The sequence below is a fragment of the Monodon monoceros genome, unplaced genomic scaffold, assembly GCF_005190385.1.
Source record: "Monodon monoceros isolate NGI ecotype Baffin Bay Population unplaced genomic scaffold, NGI_Narwhal_1 Super_Scaffold_8, whole genome shotgun sequence".
In the NCBI taxonomy this organism is placed as follows: Eukaryota; Metazoa; Chordata; class Mammalia; order Artiodactyla; family Monodontidae; genus Monodon; species Monodon monoceros.
In genome coordinates, this window is record NW_021703785.1 from 50,394,604 (window position 1) to 50,417,301 (window position 22,698).

Below are 22,698 nucleotides of genomic sequence, written 5' to 3' on the forward strand. Positions count from 1 at the left end.
TTTTTTGTGGGCTTGATATTTACAGATTTGGTAAACAGAGCTTTTATAATTAAAATCTAAATGTGGAGATTAATTAGCTTTCTTCATTATGGTTTAGAAAATACAAAATATTGTGAGGATTGCCATAAATGTAGTCCCAGGCCTTTTCACACTGTTACCTTCAACTCTGCTGGGCATCTCCATGTGCTTACTCCACTTAGTTTCCTAAATTCAGTATGTCCAAAATGGAATTATCTCACTTTCTCTTGTGAAGGAGGCTACCAACTCTTAATAGTTCTGTTTAGATAAGTCTTTTTTCATTTACTGTTGTCCTTCTACTGCCATGTAAGTCTTCGCATAGATTTTTGCAGAAGTTTCAAGGGTTCTGCTGAGCTTAATAATGGTACCATTCATCACGATTGTGTGATTTTTCTTCATTAGGACTTAGCAGCCTAAGTTTGGTGAGAGTTAAAATCAGTTATCTTTAGAAATAAAGTAAAGAAATTAGTAATGGCGAGAGACTGGTTGCTAGGAGGGGTAGTGAAATAAATGAAGATAAAAGAGCTGGTGGTTAGAAGTGAAGGATTCAAGGAACTAGAGGTACTGGTGGTATCCAAGAACAAGGGCAGGAAGGTCACTGAGTGACAGTGTTGGCACATAGGAGCTGTAGCGAGAGTGAGTATCTGAATTTATGATTTCTGGGTGGCAGTAAGGTCTAGGGTGTGGTGGTGGAAGTGGGTCCCTGAAGTGGGGTGGAGATCATTGTAGATGAGGAAATCGTGGATCTAAGAAGATAGGTTATTGGATAGGTGATCCACAGTGTTGCATTTGCCCAGAATAATGGCAGAATTTGGTAGAGAGATGAAAGCTGAGTCAGACTTTAATGAAGTGGGGGAGTGACAGAGAAGCAACAGTGAAAGTAAGGGTGATACAGTGGTAGAACTTAATGACATATGCCTAAAAGGAGCAGACATTTACACATGAATGTAGAGGAGTGATATTGTCTAAGTTGTTTTGTTGAAGGTATCTTTTTTTAAAAAGATCTGATCATGGTTCTCCTTGTGGCATGTAGCGTGGATGGACGGCACCCATTCCAACAACAGAGTCACAGAAGCTAAACATTACATTTTCAAAACTCGTTGCAGCTAGTGTTCTTCACGAGACCCTGTTCGGCCAAGCAAAGTTGCACTTGCCTAAAAGTTGGAGGCAGATATGAGCTATGAAGAAGTGGGAGCTGTGTAGGGAGGTTAGATTTTCTGCTGGTCTGAAGGCATCTTGATTCTTTTGGAGCAGCCATGGTGGAATTTCTGGTGTTTTCTCCCTAATGTCGTAGATATTGAACTGTCTTAGAGTAGCAGCAGTGGTGTTTCTGCTAGAAAAGTCCAGTCAGACGTTTGAGTGTTTTCCCTGGCTGTGTCCATCCTATCTCTGGGGCCTATTATAATAATGTAAAATATGTTGTGATTTCATATAACAATATTATAAACAGTAAGCTCTAGTTTCATAAAAAGCTATCTTAGTCTCTCTTCTGAGATGTTTAGTTACCAGAAGAAATTCTCATTATATAAAGGTAATTTTATAGGGCAACCTAAAAGCATTGACCCCAAGGACATTACATTACAGGGTATTCTGGAACTTAAGTTTAGATCAGGAACATAAAAAGTATTTCTGTTTTATTCTGGAGTTCAGAGATGTTTGTTCATTGAATTCATTAGAAAGGAATTAAAGGTATTTTTTCTTAAAACTCTGTGATGAATTATATTTTAGAGAAACTTAAGAAAGTGAAAAAAATTTTAAAGAATTGTTTTTTTTTTTTTAAAGGAGACGAGATATCAGCTTCTTCAGTTGCGCCCAACACAACGTGCATCCTGGATTGGATATGCTATTGCATACCACTTACTGAAAGATTATGATATGGCACTAAAACTATTGGAAGAATTTAGACAAACTCAGCAAGTAAGAACTGCATTTTAACATTTTCTTCTACCTTCACAAACTAAAATAGTTAACTTCTATATTGCCTCCACCCGCAAGCATGAATTAGTCTTTCAGACCTATGGAAGAACTTGAAAAATTTTTGAAATAATTGGAAGAAGTTAAAACAAAGAATTCTTAATACAAAATAAATAATATAAAGATTTTTGTATACTATAACTTCAGCAATATTCAAATGAATAAAGAAAAGAATACATGAAAATGAAAATAGTTTTGTGACTGGGAATTGTTTCTCTAATATATATTGCTTTATATTTTATATAAATACGTTAATACATACATTTTAATATGTATGTAAAATAGAAAAATACAAAAAATATACTGTATATCACAAGAGAAATTAAAAAGATGTTAACATTTTGCCGTAATTGCTCCAGATTTAATTATTTTTTAAAGAAATGTTACAGAAACAGCTGAAGTCCTCCCACATCCCTCCCTAGAGGTAGCCACTATTCTGAAATTGGTAAAGATCATTTCTCGTCATGTTTACATTATGTTTTAAGTCCATGAAAGTTACAAACTATTATTTTGTATATTTAAAATTTTACATGAATGACATGTAGTTTTTAAAATTCAACATTTCTTGAGATATATCTATGTTGATACATGTTGACCAGTTTATTCATTTTAAACTGCTGTTTGGTGTTCTGTTATATAAATAAGCTAAAGTTAATCTACTCTACTTTGTCTGTATTAAAAATTAGTGCTGCAGTGAATATTCTTGTCTGCTGTTTCATTAGCCACATTTGTGAGTTCCTCTTCAGTTTATACCTAAAACTGGAATTGCAGAGTTGTGGCTCTGTGTGTTTAGTTTTACTAATTTGAAGCACCTTTACTAATTTACATGCCCGCTAGCAAGGTTTTATGCTTATTGTTTGCCTATATCCTTACTGACACTTGATGTCAGCTTTATTATTTTTTCCATTCTTCTGGATGTGAAGAAGTTTATCTCATTATTTTTCTTTTTTTAACTTTTATTTATTTATTTATTTTTTGGCTACGCTGCATGGCTCGTGGGATCTTAGTTCCCCGACCAGCGATTGAACCTGGGCCCTCAGCAGCGAAAGTTCCAAGTCCTAACCACTGGACCACCAGGGAATTCCCTCATTATTCTTTTAATTTGTGTTTCTTTGATTATTAGTGAGGGATATTGGAATAAGATATATTATCTGTACTTTTCTTTTGATGTCTGTGTCTGGCCTCATGGCATGAGTTGGGAAGTGTTCCCTCTTTTGAAAGAGTTTGTGATAGATGGTGTTAGTTCTTATGTAAATATTGGTCCATTTCATCTAGGTAATCTAATTTGTTGGCATACAACTTTTCATAATAGTCCCTTATAATCCTTTTTATTTTTGTAGGGTTTGTGGTAATGTCCCTCCTTTTATTCTCAATTTTAGTAGTCTTCTCTTTTTCTTTCTTGGTCATTCCAGCTAAAGGTTTGTCAATTTTGTAAATCTTGTCAAAGAACCAACTTGTAGTTTTGTTAAATTTCTCTGTGGGTGTGTTGGTGTATGTATGCTTTAGCACTCAGCCAGGCAGTTTACAACTCTACCTTAGCTTTCGCCTCAAGGTGAAAGGTCAGAGTCTCAAGGTCAGCAAGAGGTAAGAGTTTAGGGCTTTCTCAGGTCTTTCTTGAACATGTGTGTAACTCTGTACGTGTGTGTGACTTTTCAAAGCCCCCGTGGACATCACATTTCCCAGCTTTTACTTTAAGGTTTTTGTTTAGTCTGTTGTTTGTCCTGACTGTTAGCTGTCTTTCAGGCACTATAAAGGTAAAACATGCCTGTAATCACTTTTAATAAGCACTTTTGGCCCTTCCCTTCCCCCCAAGGCTTTTTTGCTCTGGACAAACTCTGAGGTAGGCTTGTACTTGGAGGCTTGCAGTGAACCAACAGATAGGTCAGTTAATTACAGTTCTTTGGGAATGAGGCTTTGAAAGAGCTCCAGCTTTATTGTTCTCACTGGTGGCTGTCAAGCTGTTCTGGGAATACAAGCTTATTTTTCAAGGCTACTGTGTAGCTGGAGAGCACTGGACAGGATTAGGGCAAGTTAAAATGACACAAAACTCACTGGTCTTACCAAGATCTAGCTGTTTTCTTCAATAAATGCTCCCCAGGTGTGCTGTAAGCCTCTGGTTAATTTCCAGAGTTCTGAAAAAGGTGATTCTGACAGTTTTTGCCAGTTCTTTCCTCGCTCTTTTGGAGAGGTGAAGTTTTGGAGTTCTTTCTTTACTCTGCCGGTTTTCCTGACATCATCCTCTTTGTATTTTCTTGATGAAAACTTTTTCTTTTGACACGTTACCCTAAAAGCAAGGTATTGTTTTTTGGAATGATAGCCAAACTAATTTTACCTGTTAGAGTGGTAAACTTTTTTTCACTTTTCGTTTATCCAGTAATTCTCGTTACAGAGTACACATGGTAACAGTCCCCTATTCTACCTTTCTGTCCCTGCCTTGCTATCCAGAGTCTAGTTCAGAGAAGACATGGAAGAACACAGCCCGCCATATGTCTAAATAATGCACGTTCAACTTTTTTATATGTATTTTAGGCATTCTCTACGGTTTTTGCTACAGTAGAGTAGTAAATAGTTCTTTTATGTCACCTCACCGTCTCTTCCCCATTCTCCTGATAATAGTTATATGAATATTTCTGGTTCTTTAAGTGTTTGTTACCTTTATAACATTAGGGAATATACTTACACTTTTGTGTCTTAAGCCAGCAAATGGCAGGAATTCCTTGTTTCTCATGGCTGAATATTATTCTGTTGTATATATATATCACATCTTTATCCATTCATTTGTTGATGGACACTTAGGTTGTTTCCATATCTTGACTATTATGAATAATGCTGCAGTGAATATCTCCGCCCCCGCCTTAGCATCCAGTTCTCTGGGGCTGTCTGCTTTCTTTGAAGAAGAGCTCCTGACTCTTTGAGTGGGATGGATGCCTGGTTACAGGGTAATATTTTAAACAAGGATTTGGCTGCTGAGTTGATGGAAATGGGGCCAGGGTCAGCCTTTCAGTTAATCCCTTAATCTTGAGCCCCATTTCTCATTCCTGCACCCTCTGTTTACTTGTCATTTCAGAATCCTGACCCTGTTTGGTGATTTCCGGGGCAGATAGCCACCCTCCCTAAAGATTTCCTCTGTGTAGCTACTCTAGGCTTTAGCTTCTGCTTTACTTCATCCCTTATTCTTCATTTGCTTTCCGTTTCCCAGAAGTTTGTTGAAATTTCATATGTTCTATTTTCATAGGTTAATATATTTTTAAACCCTCTATTATTTTTATTCTCATAAGGGAGTGTGGTAAGTTCATCATGTTTACTTAGATTCTTAGCTTTTTACTGCGAACTAGAGAATTCTCTATTGAGACTAGTTCTTTGTCTTTATCCAGGAATCAAGTTCTTAACCATAGGAAGGTGTACTGTACCATATTCACTGGGGTTTGATAAACACGCTTTCATTTTAAATACAATCTTATTGCAATTTGATGGTTAAAATTAGGTGTGTGGAATTTTCTTATTTTTTGTAATAAGTATAATTAAGAGGTATACGAGGCTTTTTTGAGGTATAATACATGCCATAAAATTTACCCATTTTAGTTGTACATCTCAAAGATTTTTTTTTGGTAAATTTATAGTCATGTAGTCATTACCACAGTCCAGTTTTAGAATGTTTCGTCACCCCCCAAAAGTTCTTTTGTGCCCATTTGTCGGTTTCCACTCATTCCCAGCCAACCACTGATCTGCTTTTTGTCTCTATAGATTTGCCCTTTTTGGAAACTTCGAATAAAGGCATTCAAATGCAGTGTTTTCTCTCGAAATTCTTTTATTCATAATGCTTTTGAGATTCACCTGTGTTAGAGCATGTATTAGTGGTTCATTCCTTTTTAATGCTGAATACTGTTTCATTATATGGATACACTGTAGTCTATGGATAACACTTTGTTTATCCATCCATTAATTGATGGAATATATATTGTTTTTAGTTTTAGTTGTTGTGAATAATGCTGCTATGAACATTTGTGCATAAGTTTTTGTGTGGACATATGTTTTTATTTCTTTTGGGTAGATACCTAGGAATGAAATTACTTGGTTATATGGTAAGTATATATTTAACTTTTTAATAAACTGCCCAGTTGTTTTCCTACGTGGCTGAACCATTTTACATTCCTGCTAGCAATGTGTGAGAATTCCAGTTTCTACCCATCCCCACACCTGTTACTGTCCAATTTTTTGATGATAGCCATCTTAGTGGATATGTAGTAGTATCTGTTTTAGTTGTGTCTCTGCATTTTTCTAACAACTAATGCTATTGAGCATTTTATCATGTTCTTATTAGCCATTTATATTTCTTCTTTGATGAAATGTCTGTTCAACTCTTTTGCCCATTTTTTAGTTGGGTTATTTGTCTTACAGCTGAGTTGTAAGAGTTTCTTGAATATTTTCAATACAAGTTCCTTATCAGATCATTTGCAAATATTTTCTCCTACTCTGTAACTTGTATTTTTATGTTATTAATGGTGTCTTTTGAAGAGGAAAGTTTATAATTTTGTTGAAGTTCAATTTACCTGTTTTTTCTTTTATGCAAAGGGTCACAAAGATTTTCTCCTATTCCTCTAAGGTTTCTTTTATCGTTTTAGTGCTCACATTTAGGTCTGTGATCCATTTTGATTTAATTTTTGTAAATGGTATGAAGTATGTGTCTGTTTTTGCATATGGATATTAAATTGTCCCACCATCATTTGTTGTAAAGACTAACCTGTCCCTGTTGAATTGTCTTGGCACATCTGTTGAAAATCAGTTGACCAGATTATAAGGGCTATTTCTGAACCTTGTATTCTGTTCCATTGATCTATATGTGTATCCTTATGCCAATACCAACCACACTGTCTTGATTACTGTAATTTTAAAGGATGTTTGAAATTTGAAGTACATGTCTTCCTACTTTTTCTTTTTAAGATTCTTTTGTCCATGCAGGGTTCCTTTTATTTCCATTTTAATTTTAGCATCAGCTTATCAGTTTCTAAAAGCTTGCTGAGAGTTTGATAGGGATTGCATTGAATTTTTAGATCAATTTGGGGAAAATAAATATAGAGTCAAAAAAAGATTGAGTATTCTTTGGTATATGAGTCTTGTTTCTTAAATTTATTCCTGAATGTTTTGTTCATTTTGATGCTATTGTGAAAATTATTTTACTTTCATTTTTGGGTTGTTCGTTCCTAGTATATAGAAGTATAATTGATTTTCATATATTGATCTTGTATTCTGTCACCTTGCTAAACTCCTTTATGGGTTCTAGTAGTTTTTTTTGGAAGATTCTTTAGGATTTTAATCATTGTTATACTTTCCTTTGGTAATAGGATTTGCTAACCTCTTCACTTTTCTGTAGGCAGAAGTCCCCACTCCTTTTTTTGTTTTAAAGAATATATTAATCTTCTTTGCTGTTAATCACTCTTCTATTTGTAACTGCTTCTGGGTTGCTTTTTAAAGTCTGTGTGAATGACTGTCCTGAGAAAGCAATTAAATTAAAGATCTGTAACTGCTTTATATTATTATATAAGTAAGATAATTTGGTTATTTTTTTCAGATTCCTCCCAACAAAATAGACTATGAATATAGTGAACTGATACTGTACCAGAATCAAGTGATGAGGGAGGCAGATCTATTTCAGGAGTCGTTGGAACATATAGAAACTTATGAGAAACAGATATGTGATAAACTTTTGGTGGAAGAAATTAAAGGTAAGTTGAACTGCTTTTTCTTTTTTATTGGCCTCAGTTAAAGAAAAGAATAAAACCTATATACTTTATTATGTCTGAACACTTAAATGAGACTTACTATATATCAGGCAAAGTTCTCAACACTTTATTATTAAGCCATTATTAATTAATGTAATGGTTTAATAATAAAATTAATGTAATCTTCATAACAACCCTATGATGTAGTTGTTACATCCATTTTAGAGATCAGGAACTGAGGAACAGAGAGGTAAGTGACTTGCCCAGAGTCACACAGCTAAGTAATCTGGGTAGTGCTGGATTTGAGTGCAGGGATTTTGACTCCAGATTCCATTTTCTTAAGCAGTATGTTATACTGCCTTCATATTCAACCCCCTCCCCCAGTATTTATCTCCATATATAGTAAAATGAGAAGAGTAAATGACACTTGGGATCCTCATGAAAGCAAGATTCATTTATTTTCATTATGGGCTAATTAAGAAGACAGGATTCTGAGAAATAGTTTGTTAAGAATGTTTTTCAACTAAGTCAAACAAATTTTCTTTTTTATACATAGCTTTGCTCATCAATTACCCATTTCCTGAGCAACACCATATTAAATAGAATGTCCATCTAAATAAATAATTAGTTTAAAACTAAAATCTCATGTAGTTGCAGGACTTCTAAAGCTTAAAAATACTAGGTAAGGCTTATTTACTCTTCTGTGTTTCACAGTATGGTAACTGCTTAAACTGCTTAATTTCACTTAATTTTTAGCGCCTCTAACATGGGTATTACTTATTGTCCCTTTTTATATTTGAAGAAACTAAGAGAGGTTAAGGACTTGCCCAAGTTGCCCAGCCTTTCAGGAGGTAGAGTTAATTTCTAAAAATATCTTTCTGACTTCAGAGCCTTTACTTTTTTTTTTTTTTTTAATTTAAATAGACTTTATTTTTTAGAGCAGTTCTAGGTTCACAGCAAAACTGAGTGGAAGGTACAAAGATTTCCTATATACCCTCTGTCCCTGCACATGCACAGTTCCTCCTACCCGCACCCCCATCCCCCCAAGCCTGTAGTTTATATTTGGGTTCATTCTTCGTGTTGTATACCCTCTAGGTTTTAAAAAATGTATGATGACATTTTACATACTACCATTATAGTATCATACAGAGTAGTTTCATTGCCCTAAAAATCCTCTGCTCTGCCTGTTTCTCCTTGCCCCCAACCCTTGGCAACCAGTAATCCTTTTACTGTCTCCATAGTTGTGCCTTTTACAGAATGTATTAGAGGTGGAAGCATACAGTATGTAGCCTTTTCAGATTGGCTTCTTTCACTTAGCAATATGCATTTAAGGTTCTTTCATGTCTTTTCATGAGTCCTTTTAACTGCTATCCTCTACTCTTGTGGAGGAATGGGGCACGATCATAGTTCTTTTTTTCTCCTTTTATTATTTTTTGAATTCAAGTATAGTTTAAGTTTAATGTACTGTTGATGGTTTTAACTAGTAAATGTTTATGTGTGTTCACTTTGTACCAAGTAGTGTGCTGACCGTTTTAAGTACATTATTTCAGTTGATTATCATAAAAACAGACTGATGTAGTTGATATTTTGCAGGTAAGGAAATGGAAATTGGAAGTTTTGTAAGTTATTCAGTCACAGAGCTAGAAAGTGGTAAAACTGGTAGTTACACCTAGTTAGTCTTATTGTAGAGCTTGAGTAATATACAATATAATAAAATGAATAGTAAAATGATATATATAATAATCACTGTAATATGATGATGAAAGCTGAAATAGTATGTATGACTGAAGACATTTCAGAGGGTTGTTTGAAACAGATTCTGTAGGGAATGGGAAAGCTTAGGGATAGAAAGTTGAGATATATTTTTTGAGATTCTCCCTTTTATCTTGATTAGGTGTGCTTTCCATTTTATCTGAAAAGTTCGTTATTTATTTATTTTGGCTGCGCCGTGCAGCTTGCAGGATCTTAGTTCCCCCACAAGGGATTGAACCCGCGCCCCCTGCAGTGGAAGTGTGGAGTCTTAACCACTGGACCGCCAGGGAAGTTCCTATCTGAGAAATTTAGATTCTCATTTCCCATACCCACTTGCAATTTGTATGGCTTAGTAAAAGAAATTGAGTCTTAGAGGTGACCCACATGTGAACATGGTTTGTGTAGTTTCTTGCTGCGAAGTGGTATTTAGTGTTATTGTTTTGTGAGTTAAACTTCTCCAGTTTTAGTGATCTGGAAAGGACAGTAAGAGAATTGAATGGAGAATTGTTTAACATAAGAATTGATTAGGAAAAGTACATTAAAAATCTTGCAGTAGGAAGGCAGGGATATTTCATTAGAATTATTTACCAATCTATATCTAAGGTAACTTTAGTTACTTTAAAGGGTGTACAAAAATGTGCATAATGCAAAGATTTTTTACTAACAAGTTAATACCATATATACGGTGTGGGAGGGAGCCAAAAATGAATGTTAGTGTAATAGAATGTGTAAGTGAAGGTTCATTTCTGAAGACAAGCTGTGAATTAATCTATGTTTAGTTATTTAAACTGCAACAAGCCCTAAAGGGAAGCACCATACAGTTGTCTTTCATAAACATCTATTATACTAATAATGCTTAGTGAAATCTCTGGAATTAGAAAGGTATTTAATGTTTAAGCAAAATGAATGTGACATTTAAACTTAATTTTAGGGGAAATGCTGTTGAAATTGGGACGATTAAAAGAAGCGAGCGAAGTATTCAAAAACTTGATTGATCGGAATGCAGAAAATTGGTGTTACTATGAAGGCTTGGAAAAAGCTCTACAACTTAGTATGTAATGATTTTTCTCCTACCTTCTCTTAGCTAGTGTTTTTGTTTTAATTATTTATTTTTGGCTGCGTTGGGTCTTCGTTGCTGCACGTGGGCTTTTTCTCTAGTTGCGGTGAGCAGGGGCTTCTCTTGTTGCGCAGCACGGACTCTAGGCATGCGGGCTTCAGTAGTTGCGGCTCGCGGGCTCTGGAGTGCAGGCTCAGTAGTTGTGACGCACGGGCTTAGTTGCTCCGTGGCATGTGGGATCTTCCCGGACCAGAGATCGAACCCGTCTCCCCTGCATTGGCAGGTGGATTCTCAACCACTGTGCCACCAGGGAAGCCCTTAGCTAGTGTTTGAAGTATAGTAAAATGTAAAGTTGTAAGAATATTTGAGGATGCATATTTTTAGTTTTAGCATTCATGTTTCCATTTAGGAAGATTACAGGTTAAACATGGGAGTGAAAATGAATTCAGATATTTATATTTAAGTGATAAATGCTTACAGATTATTTTAGGTTTCTTGATCCATTAAAATGTTAACCAATTTACACTAACTAGAGTGGTGGGGAAGAAAATGGGCATTCCCTTTCTGGGAAATGTCATAATTATTTAGTTTTTAAGGAATTAGAGGACTGTTACTGTCAATCTCTAAGAATAAGAATTGGGCCAAAGAAATGTTGCTGAGAGTATGTTGTATATAGCATCAGCATAAAAACTATTCTTTTACTTTCAAGCTAGGCTAATTTGTGTAGAATAAATTGTATACATCTTCTTTTGAAATTTGATAACCTTGACCCTTTTCAGAAATCTAGAATATTATTCTAAATTTTCCCTAATATTCTCACAATTAAATATCTTTAATATTGCTAAAATTATATTTAGTCATGGGTAAGTAAGTATATGGCTGAAATAATTATGAAACTTATATGAAATAATTATGAAACTCGAAGGTGTTGAAACAGCAGAAATTTTAAATTTAAAAAGTATGGTAAGTAGCTAGCTACCCATATTCATTTATAGTAGGAAGAGCTATGAGAAAAATTTATCTGTTGTATCTTAATTACTTGTATACATGAATCCAGGTTTTCTGTGTGTATTTAAAATTTTATATCACAAATTATTAAAAAAAGTTCCTTAAATAATAGTTTTTAAGAAAATAATGAAAATTAAAATATTGATTAGATCAATAGTCTGTCTTTAAAAAAACAAAACAGGACAAAAGTCATGTGTCTGAAAGTTGGAAATGTGAGATAACTGATTTTTCTTTAAACTACCAGTTACTGGCATGTTAATCACTTAACTGCTTTAGTAAAATGAATGTAATATGTTCCGTATATCAGGATCCATGCTTACTATAAAATATATTGATTATAAAACTATTTTTTTAGGTTCCTTAGGACCTTTTCTCCCCCATGGTAGGTTCTGGAGCTCCAACTTGTGACTTCAAATAGGGCATTGAAATGGTTTGGTTTTTGTCTTAATGTAACTACATTTATAAGACTTGTTTTATCTGGGTTAGTGGGAAAATGTTTTTTATACTCATAGTTCGTCTCATTCTCTAAGATTAGGTATAAATATGAGAACTGCTTTTTAAAAATATGCAATAGGCTTCTTGTAAATTTTAGTATAAGGGTCCTTAATATTTCATGAAGTCTCCAAATCATTAACAGAACGTGAAAATAATTTTTCACATATCCCAGTTTTTAAAATTCAACCACATTGGAGCTCCAAAATGTATTACTGGGGGAAGGAAGGAGTCTAAACAAAATCGGACTTTACTTTTTAAAGTGCTGTGTTTATAATCTTGATACTGAACACTACATTTACGGTGGCTTGATTGCTAGCACCAAGGGTTATTTTTATAATAATTATATTTCTGTGGTCCGAATTAAAATCCACCTAGAACCTTATACTTTAAAAATGGGTTTGCTTTTTCTTAAAAATTCTGCTGTAAGTTATCTTACTGCTTATGTAAAATAATGCATGTAATCTCTCTTTGTAAATTTGCTGGATATTATTTTAGAATAATCAACTAGAGCCAGATCTGATCCTGCAGATTGTTAATGAAGGTTACATATAGATCCTGTATTTAGTACTATAAAATTAGGTTGGTCTTGACAGGGAAGATATAACTTTCTGTTAGAAGTATATTTTATATCATAATATTTGGGAGAAGTAATTGACACTTTAAAAGTCTGTTCTAATGGGGTTCTTTTTTTTGGTACCTGGACAGGGACATGAACTAATGGAGTTCTTTGTAACAGAGTTTCACTGAAGATTTTAAATGTCAAACCTCCTTAGAAACTGAGTTCATCTTTTAAAATATTGCATTCATGACCCTAAAACTATTGCTTCTTTGAGCCTATCTATAGGCATTATAGACTTTTGTTGGGTTTATGTGGGTTATATTGGGTTAGAGGATTTATGTAAGATATGTTATAAAGGAACATTTTCTTTTTCATGGGTTGTGCATGCAGGAATATCAGAGAAGTGCAGTGTATCTTGAGTCTGTCTTGTGAGTATATGATTTGAGTGGTGAAATTTTGGTTTTCTCTGGACTTTGGGTTTAAAATGGTGATTTAATGATTATTTCATTGCCACAGAGTTTTTAATGTCATTCTTACAAAAATTGAGAGCAGCTTTAATATTGATAATGTGATTTTTAATTTATAACATAATTTTTAAAGTTTATTAGCATTTTATCATAGATAAAAGTTTTGATGCTTTGAATCTGACGCATATTTACTGATAATAGGCACTTCAGAAGAGAGGCTTCAAATTTATGAAGAAATTAGTAAGCAGCACCCCAGAGCAATTTCACCTAGAAGATTACCTTTGAATCTTGTCCCAGGTAATATTAGGATATCTTTTGTAACACTAATAATTACTTGTTGAAATTACTCAACACCATTCACATTTTAAAAGCTTGTTTCTGGAATAGAGTTTACATCTACACCAGTCTTGGGGGTGGGAGTGATCAGTTATTTATTTGTTATGCATATGTTGTTTAAATAATTGTGTTATTTTCTTTTTATCAAAAGATTAATGGAAATTAAAAGCTTTTTATTTGACTGACTTTAAAAGTACATGAAATACCTCTTAGAAGTGTACTGGGTTAGACAGTAGATACAAATTTATTTAAAAATAAATAAATAGTGCCTTTCATGTATGTAAATGATGCATAGTATTCTGATCCTCCCTGTTTTGTTTCAGCTTTGTGAAGTAGGCAGATTTCCTAATGTTTTCCAGGGAACATTAAGTCCCAGTGGATGTTAATAGGCTTGGTGGGGAGGATGCCTGTGTACTGAGATGTTCTTCATTCAAATGAGTTTGGGAAACTTTTGGTGAAACACAACAATCAGGCTTCTGCAGGACTTCCTAGAACTTTCAGTATATGAGTTGTGAGTTTCCAAGGTGGGATGTACTGTGCAGAGGGGAGCATTTCCCTAGTAAAAGCGTTTTCTGGAAGATGCTCGAGCTCACATTTCTGTATCTCCTTTTTAAAAAAAATAGCAGCCTGTTGAAATATAACTCACATACCATAAAATGCACTTTTTAAAGTGTGCAGCTCTGTTTTAATGTGCTCAGGGAGTTGCACAACCATCATCACTCCCTGGTTTCAGGAAATTTTTGTCACTCCAAAAAGAAAACTCATGTCCATTAGCAGTCACTCCCAGCCCCCAACCCCTGCACCAGGCAACCACTAACCTAACTTTCTGTACCTGTGGACTTGCTGGTTTTGGACATTTTGTATAATTGGAATCATACCATAGGTGGCCTTTTGTGTATAAGGTAGGAAGTATGTTTTTACTGAAAGATAACCTGGAGCCAGTTTTTGAATGTAAAGTGTGATTTGGGTAAAAGTGGGATCATTCTGGACCCTCTAGGACATTGTCTTTGAAATGCTAAAAGGATCTTTTTACAAGCTAGGCCTCAGTTGAGGGGTATTGACGGCTTGGGCTTCAAGGTCAGCGTCATTTGAGGTTCTAACATACATGTATTTACAAAGCTCTGGGGACCATATATAAAATTGTGCAACTACTTAATTGTACCTGTGCAACAGCTGAATACTTCATGAAGTGTTTTCGCGTGTTTAGAAATATTTTTATGTGTAATAAGAAAGGTATCTTAGCATTATCAAAGGCAATAAGATCTTTCTCAAGAAACATGATGGAACTTGAGAATGCAAGTTTTGAAAAAGGCTTACTGGTTTTTAGATAAAAATGTTTATTACCTACAGATTAGTGAACAGCCAAAGTCCTGGGGAGATTCTCCAACAGCCTGAAATACTAAGTGCTGTGAAAACAGTACTTTTCAAAATAACTAGTTTAATTCGTCGTGATCTATTAGTCTTCACTGGCCAAGGAGGGAGAAAGAGGGAAGGAGATAATCCAGAGTATTAAATGAGAATGCTAATCACATTTTGCTCCTATTTTATTTTTGTTTCATTGGATTGTTTTTATTTTTTATTGAGATATAGTTGACATACAATGTGTAAGTTTAAGGTGTATGATGTATTGATTGATACATTTATATATTCCAATATTATTATCACTGTAGTGTTAGCTAACACCTCCATTAGGTCACATGATTATCATTTCTTTTTTGTAGTGAAAACATGCACCATTATTTAGAGTAAATTCCCAGGTTATCAGATACAGTCTGATCTTGCTATTTATGTTCATTATTTTAGCGGTGGTTTTTGGGCTATCAGTTTTTATGTGAATCTGTACTACATCTAGTGAAGAATTAGCATAGCATCTCTGTAGTCAGATAACTTGTTTTACAAGCTGCAGTGCTAAACAGGCACATAATGATTTTTTTTTAATTTTAGAATTTTATTTTTTTATACAGCAAGTTCTTATCAGTTATGCATTTTATACATATTAGTGTATATATGTCAATCCCAACCTCCCAGTTCATCCTACCACCACCAGCCCTTCCCCACTTTCCCCCTTTGGTGTCCATATGTTTGTTCTCTACATCTGTGTCTCTATTTCTGCCCTGCAAACCGGTTCATCTGTACCATTTTTCTAGGTTCCACATATATGCATTAATATATGATATTTGTTTTTCTCTTTCTGACTTACTTCACTCTGTAGGACAGTCTCTAGATCCATCCATGTCTCTACAAATGACCCAATTTTGTTCCTTTTTATGGCTGAGTCAGGCACATAATGATTGATAGCTTTTTTTTCCCCCTAAAGGAAAGACTATGGGGGTACTAAAGAATTATTTTAAAATAGGAAGAAGGGAGGTTATTTATTTTTGTGAAACAGTTTTTCTTATATGTAAAGAAAAAAATTATGAGATGGGTAAATAGTAAGTAATTTTGGGATATAGTGTGTGACTGAGCAGTTGAGTAGCTGTGTAGGCTTCTGGTTTAGACAGTGCATTCATACAGTTCTGAATAAAAGGGTGCAAAACAGGTTTAAACTGGAAAGTCTTTTCTGTTTCTCTGTCCTCTGGCCACCAAGTTTACTTCCCCAGAGACAGCCATTGTTACTAGTAGATGGTTTAACTCTTCCAGAAATACATTGTGCATATACAAGCAAAAGTATGTGTTTGAGGGTTTATGTATAGTTTTCCTTTTTCCTCCCCCTTTTGTACAAAAGTGACATAGATTGTTCTGCACCTTGCTTTCCTTTTCACTTAACTCTGTATCTGGAATTCAGTCCTATATCGGTATGTAAGACCTTCCTCATTCTTTATCATAGCTAGCTGCACAGTTGAAATAAAAGTTTATTGGGAGAAGAGGCTTGTAATATAGTGGATACTTGAGAGCTGAGTACATTGTCTTTAAAGTAGAATTGCCAGTATGATCTAAATAGATTGAGAAAGTTGAAGAGGAGTTCAGAGTAGCCTCTGACATGAAGATAAAATGCATGTTTTCTCAGTAGATGATGATAGCAAATGTGGAGAACATTCTTAACTATAGAAATACAGTAGCTATCAGATGTCAAGGTATAAATAATAGACATTTATTGAGTGGTTACTGTGTGCTTATGCTGTTTACTTTTCATCTTGTGTGAGTCATGAAAGAGTACTCTTGAGGCTGGTGGTGTTACCGTCATCTTACAGTGGAGAAATTGAGGTTTTTAGTGGACAGTGTCACACGAAGTAAGCAACAACATCACTGACTGCTTGCCACAATACTGTTAACCTTTGCTTTATATCAGAGAAAGTGCTAGAAAGATTTGATCTCTGAAACTTTTTGATTTTTAAGGAAGTAATGATGTATACTTAACCCAGAGTGAAATTTTGTGCAGTCCTTATAATCTGTGATTTTCAAAAGATTATATACAAAGTATACCGAAGGAACACAAAATACCACTCTGGGTTGAATATACATGATTACTTCCTTAAAATTCAAAAGTAGTTTTAGAGATCAAATCTTTCCAGCACTTCCTCTGTTATAAAGATTAGAGATCATCTGAAAATAGTCTTCGTAGTAAGTTGAGGTAACAAATGTTGATCCTGTTTTTATATTAGATAAAATTTTCACTCAATAAAATTTAAATTTCTCCTCTTAATATTTATATCTGTAATATGTTGAGTATGCATGTTTTGTTCAGTAGTGTCAGTCACAACAAATAAAAATAACCACTTGGGTTGTTGAGTATTTTGGTAAAATGTGATTCATAAAGAAACCTTAAGAAAGGTCATTTCAGTAGTCTTACTTTAGCTTAAAACATTCATGACATATATGTATCTTTTTTTTTTCTTTTGAGTGGGCAAATCCATGTCCTTACATAGTAACCCTTATTGTCAAAAAGTTAGAGCTTTTGTATTTAAAATTAATTCTTTTCATTTTTTTCTGCTTTTAAAAAGCGACACTGAAACTTTTTGGTAAGGGTTTAGCAATAATAGGAGATTTATTTACTTGATGTTACAAATAGGGTATTTATTTAATTCTAATGTTAGCATGCCTCAGGGCTCTGTCTGATGTCTTATGGATGTTATTTTACTTACTGTCTATCTCCCCACTAGAATGTTAATAATTTCCATGAGGGCAGAATTAAAAAAAATTTTTTTGTTTTAATCACGGCTATATCCCGGATACCTGGAACAATGCCTGGCACATAGTAGGTGCTTGATAGATGATTGTGGAATGAATGACTGTTGAAATAAATCACTAGTTGATTCGGAAAACATTTGTAAATACCGTGTTAGCGTTTAAAAAGATATTTTGACTGCTACTTAAATATAGTGCTGGTTACAGTAGAATCCTTATATAGTTTGCAGAGTGCCTTCTGAGATGTAGGATTGAGATAGTAGCATTGAGCCTCTGCTGGTCAATGAGATTAGGAAAGGTACTTCCTATGGGGACTGTATTCAGAATAGATAGTAGGTTACTTTTCCTCAAAGCTGCACAGTCATTTTGTTTACCTATCTTTTGAAGTGTTCCTTGAAGATATTTTGAATCTGCGTCTAGGGAAAATACACTTGCCAACCGAACCGAGGTATTTGGTGTTATGCTTTTTGGCGGTAACAAATAATGCTGACTGACTTTTTGGGTTTAAACATTGGATAGGGGAATCATTGTTTTTGAAGGAGTTTAATTTTTATTTATGAAATAATTTTGCGAACTGTTTGCATCAGTCGAAGTATAACAAAGTACACTTTTGTTTCTAGGTGAAAAATTTAGAGAACTAATGGATAAGTTCCTGAGGGTTAACTTCAGTAAAGGCTGCCCACCCTTGTTTACTACTTTGAAATCTTTATATTACAATACAGAAAAGGTAAAATTTGGTCTTTATTCAATTTGCTGTAGTCTTTTTTACTAACTTAATTATTACAGAAAGATTTCCATGTAAATAATATGCTATGATTCAATCATTTTCTCTATTCTAATAATAGTGTGCACCTTAGTCTAATAATAGATGAACTGAAATTGTATGCATGTACTATAAGTAGTATCAAAGGAAATGTCAATCTGAAATTTACCGAGTAAAGGGTTTATAAAAGCACTAAAATAAAGGTGGTTGTTTTTAATGGGTATACTTTTGTAGTGGGATTTTAAGTTTGACCTATTGTCACCAGAGGTCTATATTTAACTATTTGATGATTATCTATTATTTTATGGTATGACTGTGGATTTTTAAATTCGTTATGCTTGCCTTAAAAGTTAGAGCTTGGGGCTTCCCTGGTGGCGCAGTGGTTGAGAGTCCGCCTGCCGATGCAGGGGACACGGGTTCGTGCCCCGGTCCGGGAAGATCCCACATGCCACGGAGCGGCTGGGCCCGTGAGCCATGGCCGCTGAGCCTGAGCGTCCGGAGCCTGTGCTCCGCAACGGGAGAGGCCACAACAGTGAGAGGCCCGTGTACCACACAAAAAAATAAATAAATAAAATAAAATAAAGTTAGAGCATGGAAAATTGTTACTGCAACAGTAACATGTCATTTGGCACTGTTAGTTTTAACTAATAGGCTACATTTTAATGTAGTTTTAGCTAGTTTTCAAATGAAGAGAATCACTTTCTGCTTTTTAAAATTAGGAAATAGACTTGGTTTTATATTAGATAATTAGAAAATTAAAAGTTAATAGAAAATAATTATACTTCTATTTCCAAGCATTGCTTCTTATTTCTTAAGGTCTAAAAATCTTGTGTTCATTTCTGTAATCAGTTTTTGAAAGTTACTAGTGGATAAGGAAAAGATGTTATTAAAAATGCTAAAATATTTTTAGTTAAACCTATATCACTTTATGTTTATTTAGTTTTGACCCATAATTATTTGTAAATTAGTAATAATTGTGAATAATAAAATATTGAAAAAAGTCAGTGTTAGGTATAACTGACTGACACTTTCTTCCTTTGGCAGCAGGTTTCATAAACTAAAAGGGACAACTGATAATATCTAGAGGGAAGTGGCTGAGGATGGCTAACAGAACTTCTGTACTCTGTTCCTACCATCGGTGCACCCAGTCTCCATGCCAATTGGGCAGATCCCCACTTCGGGAAAGAGACCTGTAGTACCCGAATAGTAAAAAGTGTCATTTACATTAAAACAAACAAACAAAACTTAACAATTATTTAATGTCTGTAGTATGCTTTATTTGATTGCAATGGTACTGTTATCAATTTTTTTCTGCAGTTGATTTTTTTCTATTGATTTTTTTTGATAGTGATTGATTCATATGAAAACATGTAGCAGTGCCTACCAGTAATTTTTGTAGGTTATTTAAATTAGCATTTGCCAAAATTCTTCTCTTACTCATTTAGGCAAGGGTGACAGAGAAGAAAGATGAGATAAAATGTCGGAAATAATAAAGAACATGTATGTGAATGAGAATAGAGTAGTGCTTTTGTAACACTGTCTTACAGCAAGTACTGAAGACAGAATTTGTTCCTTACAGAATTCCTTACAGATTAAGCTATCACTGGGCTTTCACTGGCTTTGTCAGTTTTCATAAGAGGCATAGACTTAAAAAAAAAAAAAAAAACTCTCCAATATTGATCCAAAATTACCATCTTAAAGGTGTTAAGCACTTGTTGGTATTTTATTTTATAAAGCTTGGAAATTGCATTTTTAAAGAAGGCAGTGAGAATACATTCATCTATAGGTGAACCTTTGACATCTCTTTAGTGTTAATCTTTGAGCACGCAACAGGAATGTTTACCATGTGTTTTTGAGAATTGAATTAAGCTGCAGAAAATTGAGTTTAAGTTGTCAGAACTTAGTATAGTGAGAAAAAATGTACAAGTATGGGAAATCCTTCTCAAATCATTTTGGTCACATATTTGTGATTACTCTAGAGGGCGTTTTAAAATTTGCATATTTCTAATCAGCAGTGAGTCCTGTTTTTAGCTAAGGGCTGCATTTTAACTCTCGAAGGATTTCAAAGAGGTTAAGGCTGATAAACAATTAATAGTTTTGTAAGCTTCCAAGTCTTAAAAAATAATCCATGTCAGGTACCATGAAAATAAAATTATCTTTTGAAGTTAGCTTAGGATATAGTACAAGTGTCAAAAAGTATTTTAAAAATGTCTCCAGCATTTTAAATTGTGAATTTTGACCATAAATATTTTGGGTTTTTTCCCCCCAGCAATTTCACAATCACTTAATGTGTTATTGTGTAGTCTTCAATATCTTCTTTTTAACGACAGCATAGTCTTTTATCAAAATCATACCTCCAACTGAACTTAGATTTTCAAAGTTTTTGCAGTTAAAAAAGTATATCTTTGTACACATAGCTTTACTTAGGATTTTTGTCTCATAAATTCTCAGAATAAATTAATGGGTAAAAGGTAAGAACATTTTGTTATTCTTGTAAACATCAATTTGTATTGCCATTACCAAAGTGTGTGAAAGGTTCACTGTGTCCTCACCAGCATTAGGCAGTGTTAAATATTTTCTTTTCTTATGTTTGCTTTTCTAATGAGATTTTATTTTAAAACATAAAGAAGCTAAATTTTAATGTAACCAGATTTGCTGATCTTTATTTCTATTGTGGAAGTTCACCTATTGTTTCACAGGCAGTTTGGAAAGTCCTCTTCCTCTTGAGCAGTGCTTCTCAAGGTGGGGCGGGGGAGGGAATTTTGTCCCCCAGGGGACGTTCTGCAATGTCTGGAGATGTTTTGGTTGTCAGCCTGGTGGGTGTGCTACTGATACCTAACGTGGGTGGAGCCCGGGGACGCTGCTGAACACTCTTCAGTGCACAGGACAGCCCCCCACAGCAAAGAACTGCGTCACCAACATGTTGGGCTGCGTAATTCTAGGGGCTGTCCTGTGCATCACAGGATATTTGGCAGTGTCCTTGGCCTCTACCACTTAGCGTCAGCAGCTTACCCCCAGTATCTTTGTTGTTTTCTTAATAGCTTTATTGAGATGCAGTTCACATACAATAAAATTGACCTATTTGACGTTTACAAATTCACTGATTTTTAGTATATTCAGAGTTTTGCAACCATCACCACAGTAATTTTAGAAAATTTTCATCACCCGAAAAAGAAACCCCATTCATATCTGCCCGCTGCACTCCCCCAATCAGGCAGCCACTAGTCTACTTTCTGTTTATGGATTTGCCTATTCTGGGTATTTCATACAAACAGAATCAAACAATATGTGGCCTTTTTTTCTCTAGCTTCTTATACTTAGCATAAATATTTTGACCTATGTGGTAGCATGAGTACTTCATCGCCTTTTATGTCCAAATAATGTCCAGTTGTATGGCTATACTACATTTTATCTGTCAGTTGATGGACATTTTGGTTGTTTGTACCTTTCGGTATGAATAATGCTGTGAACATTTGTGTACAAGTTTTTGCATGTACATGTTTTCATTTCTCTTGGGTGCATATACCCGGGAGTGGAATTGCTAGGTCAAATGGTAACTCCATGTTTAAACTTTTCAAAAACTTGTCAAGACTCTTTTCCAAAGTACCTTCACCATTTTACATTCCCACAAGTAGTGTATAAGGATTCTGATTTCTCTACATCCTCACCAACAATCCACTTGTTATTATATGGTATTTGATTATGGCCATCCTAGAGGGTGTGAAGTGGCCTATCTCCTTGTGGTTTTCGTTTGCATTTCCTTGATGACTGATCATTTTGAGCATTATTTCAAGTGCTTGTTGGCCATTTGTATATCTTCCCTGGAGAAACGTCAGTTCAGGTTCTTCTCCCAGTTTTTAATTGGGTTATTTGTCTCTTCATTATTAGTTGTAAGTTTTTAAATATATTCTAGGTACAAGTTTCTTATCAGATGTATGATTTGAAAATATTTTCTACCATTCTGTGGATTGTCTTTTCACTTTCTTAAAAGTGTCTTGATGAAGCCCATTTTATCTTTTTTCCCTTGTGTTGCTTGTGCTTTTGTGTTGTATATAAGAAACCTATTTCCAAATTCGGGGTCATGAAGATTTACACATGTTTACTTCTAAGAGTTTTATACTTTTGGTTCTTACATTAAAGTCTTTGATTCATTTTGCGTTCATTTTTGTATATGGTGTGAGGTGGGAGCCCAGCTTCATTCTTTTGCATGTGTTTGCCCAGTTTCCCAGCACCATTTGTTTTTTTTTCCATTGAAAGTCTTGATAGCCTTGTTGAAAGTAAATTGATCATAAATGTGAGGGTTCACTTCTGGACTCTCATTTTTGTTCCATTGATCTGTATGTCTGTCCTGAGGCTAGTATCACGCTGTCTTGATTACTGTAGCTTTGGGGTAAATTTTGAAATTAGGAAGTGTGAATCTTCCT

At 34.5% G+C, this 22,698-nt stretch overlaps 1 protein-coding gene across 10 annotated transcripts in view; it reads left to right on the forward strand.

Annotated features, from left to right (window-relative positions):
* The window catches only part of NAA16 (N(alpha)-acetyltransferase 16, NatA auxiliary subunit), a 69,945-nt gene that overhangs the window by 8,393 nt on the left and 38,854 nt on the right, over window positions 1-22,698 (forward strand). For 7 of the 10 annotated variants that reach the window (XR_003791709.1, XR_003791710.1, XM_029210044.1 and 4 more), the window contains 5 exons: window positions 1,801-1,935; window positions 7,562-7,715; window positions 10,396-10,515; window positions 13,252-13,347; window positions 18,132-18,238. Coding sequence is in view for 7 of the 10 variants with exons in the window: in XM_029210044.1 (XP_029065877.1) it covers window positions 1,801-1,935; window positions 7,562-7,715; window positions 10,396-10,515; window positions 13,252-13,347; window positions 18,132-18,238 (612 nt within the window). In the remaining 3 variants the exon portion in view is untranslated. Of the gene's footprint in view, window positions 1-1,800; window positions 1,936-7,561; window positions 7,716-10,395; window positions 10,516-13,251; window positions 13,348-18,131; window positions 18,239-19,318; window positions 20,028-22,698 lie in introns of those variants that run through there. The other 3 variants (XR_003791711.1, XM_029210049.1, XM_029210048.1) reach the window with 2 other exon arrangements.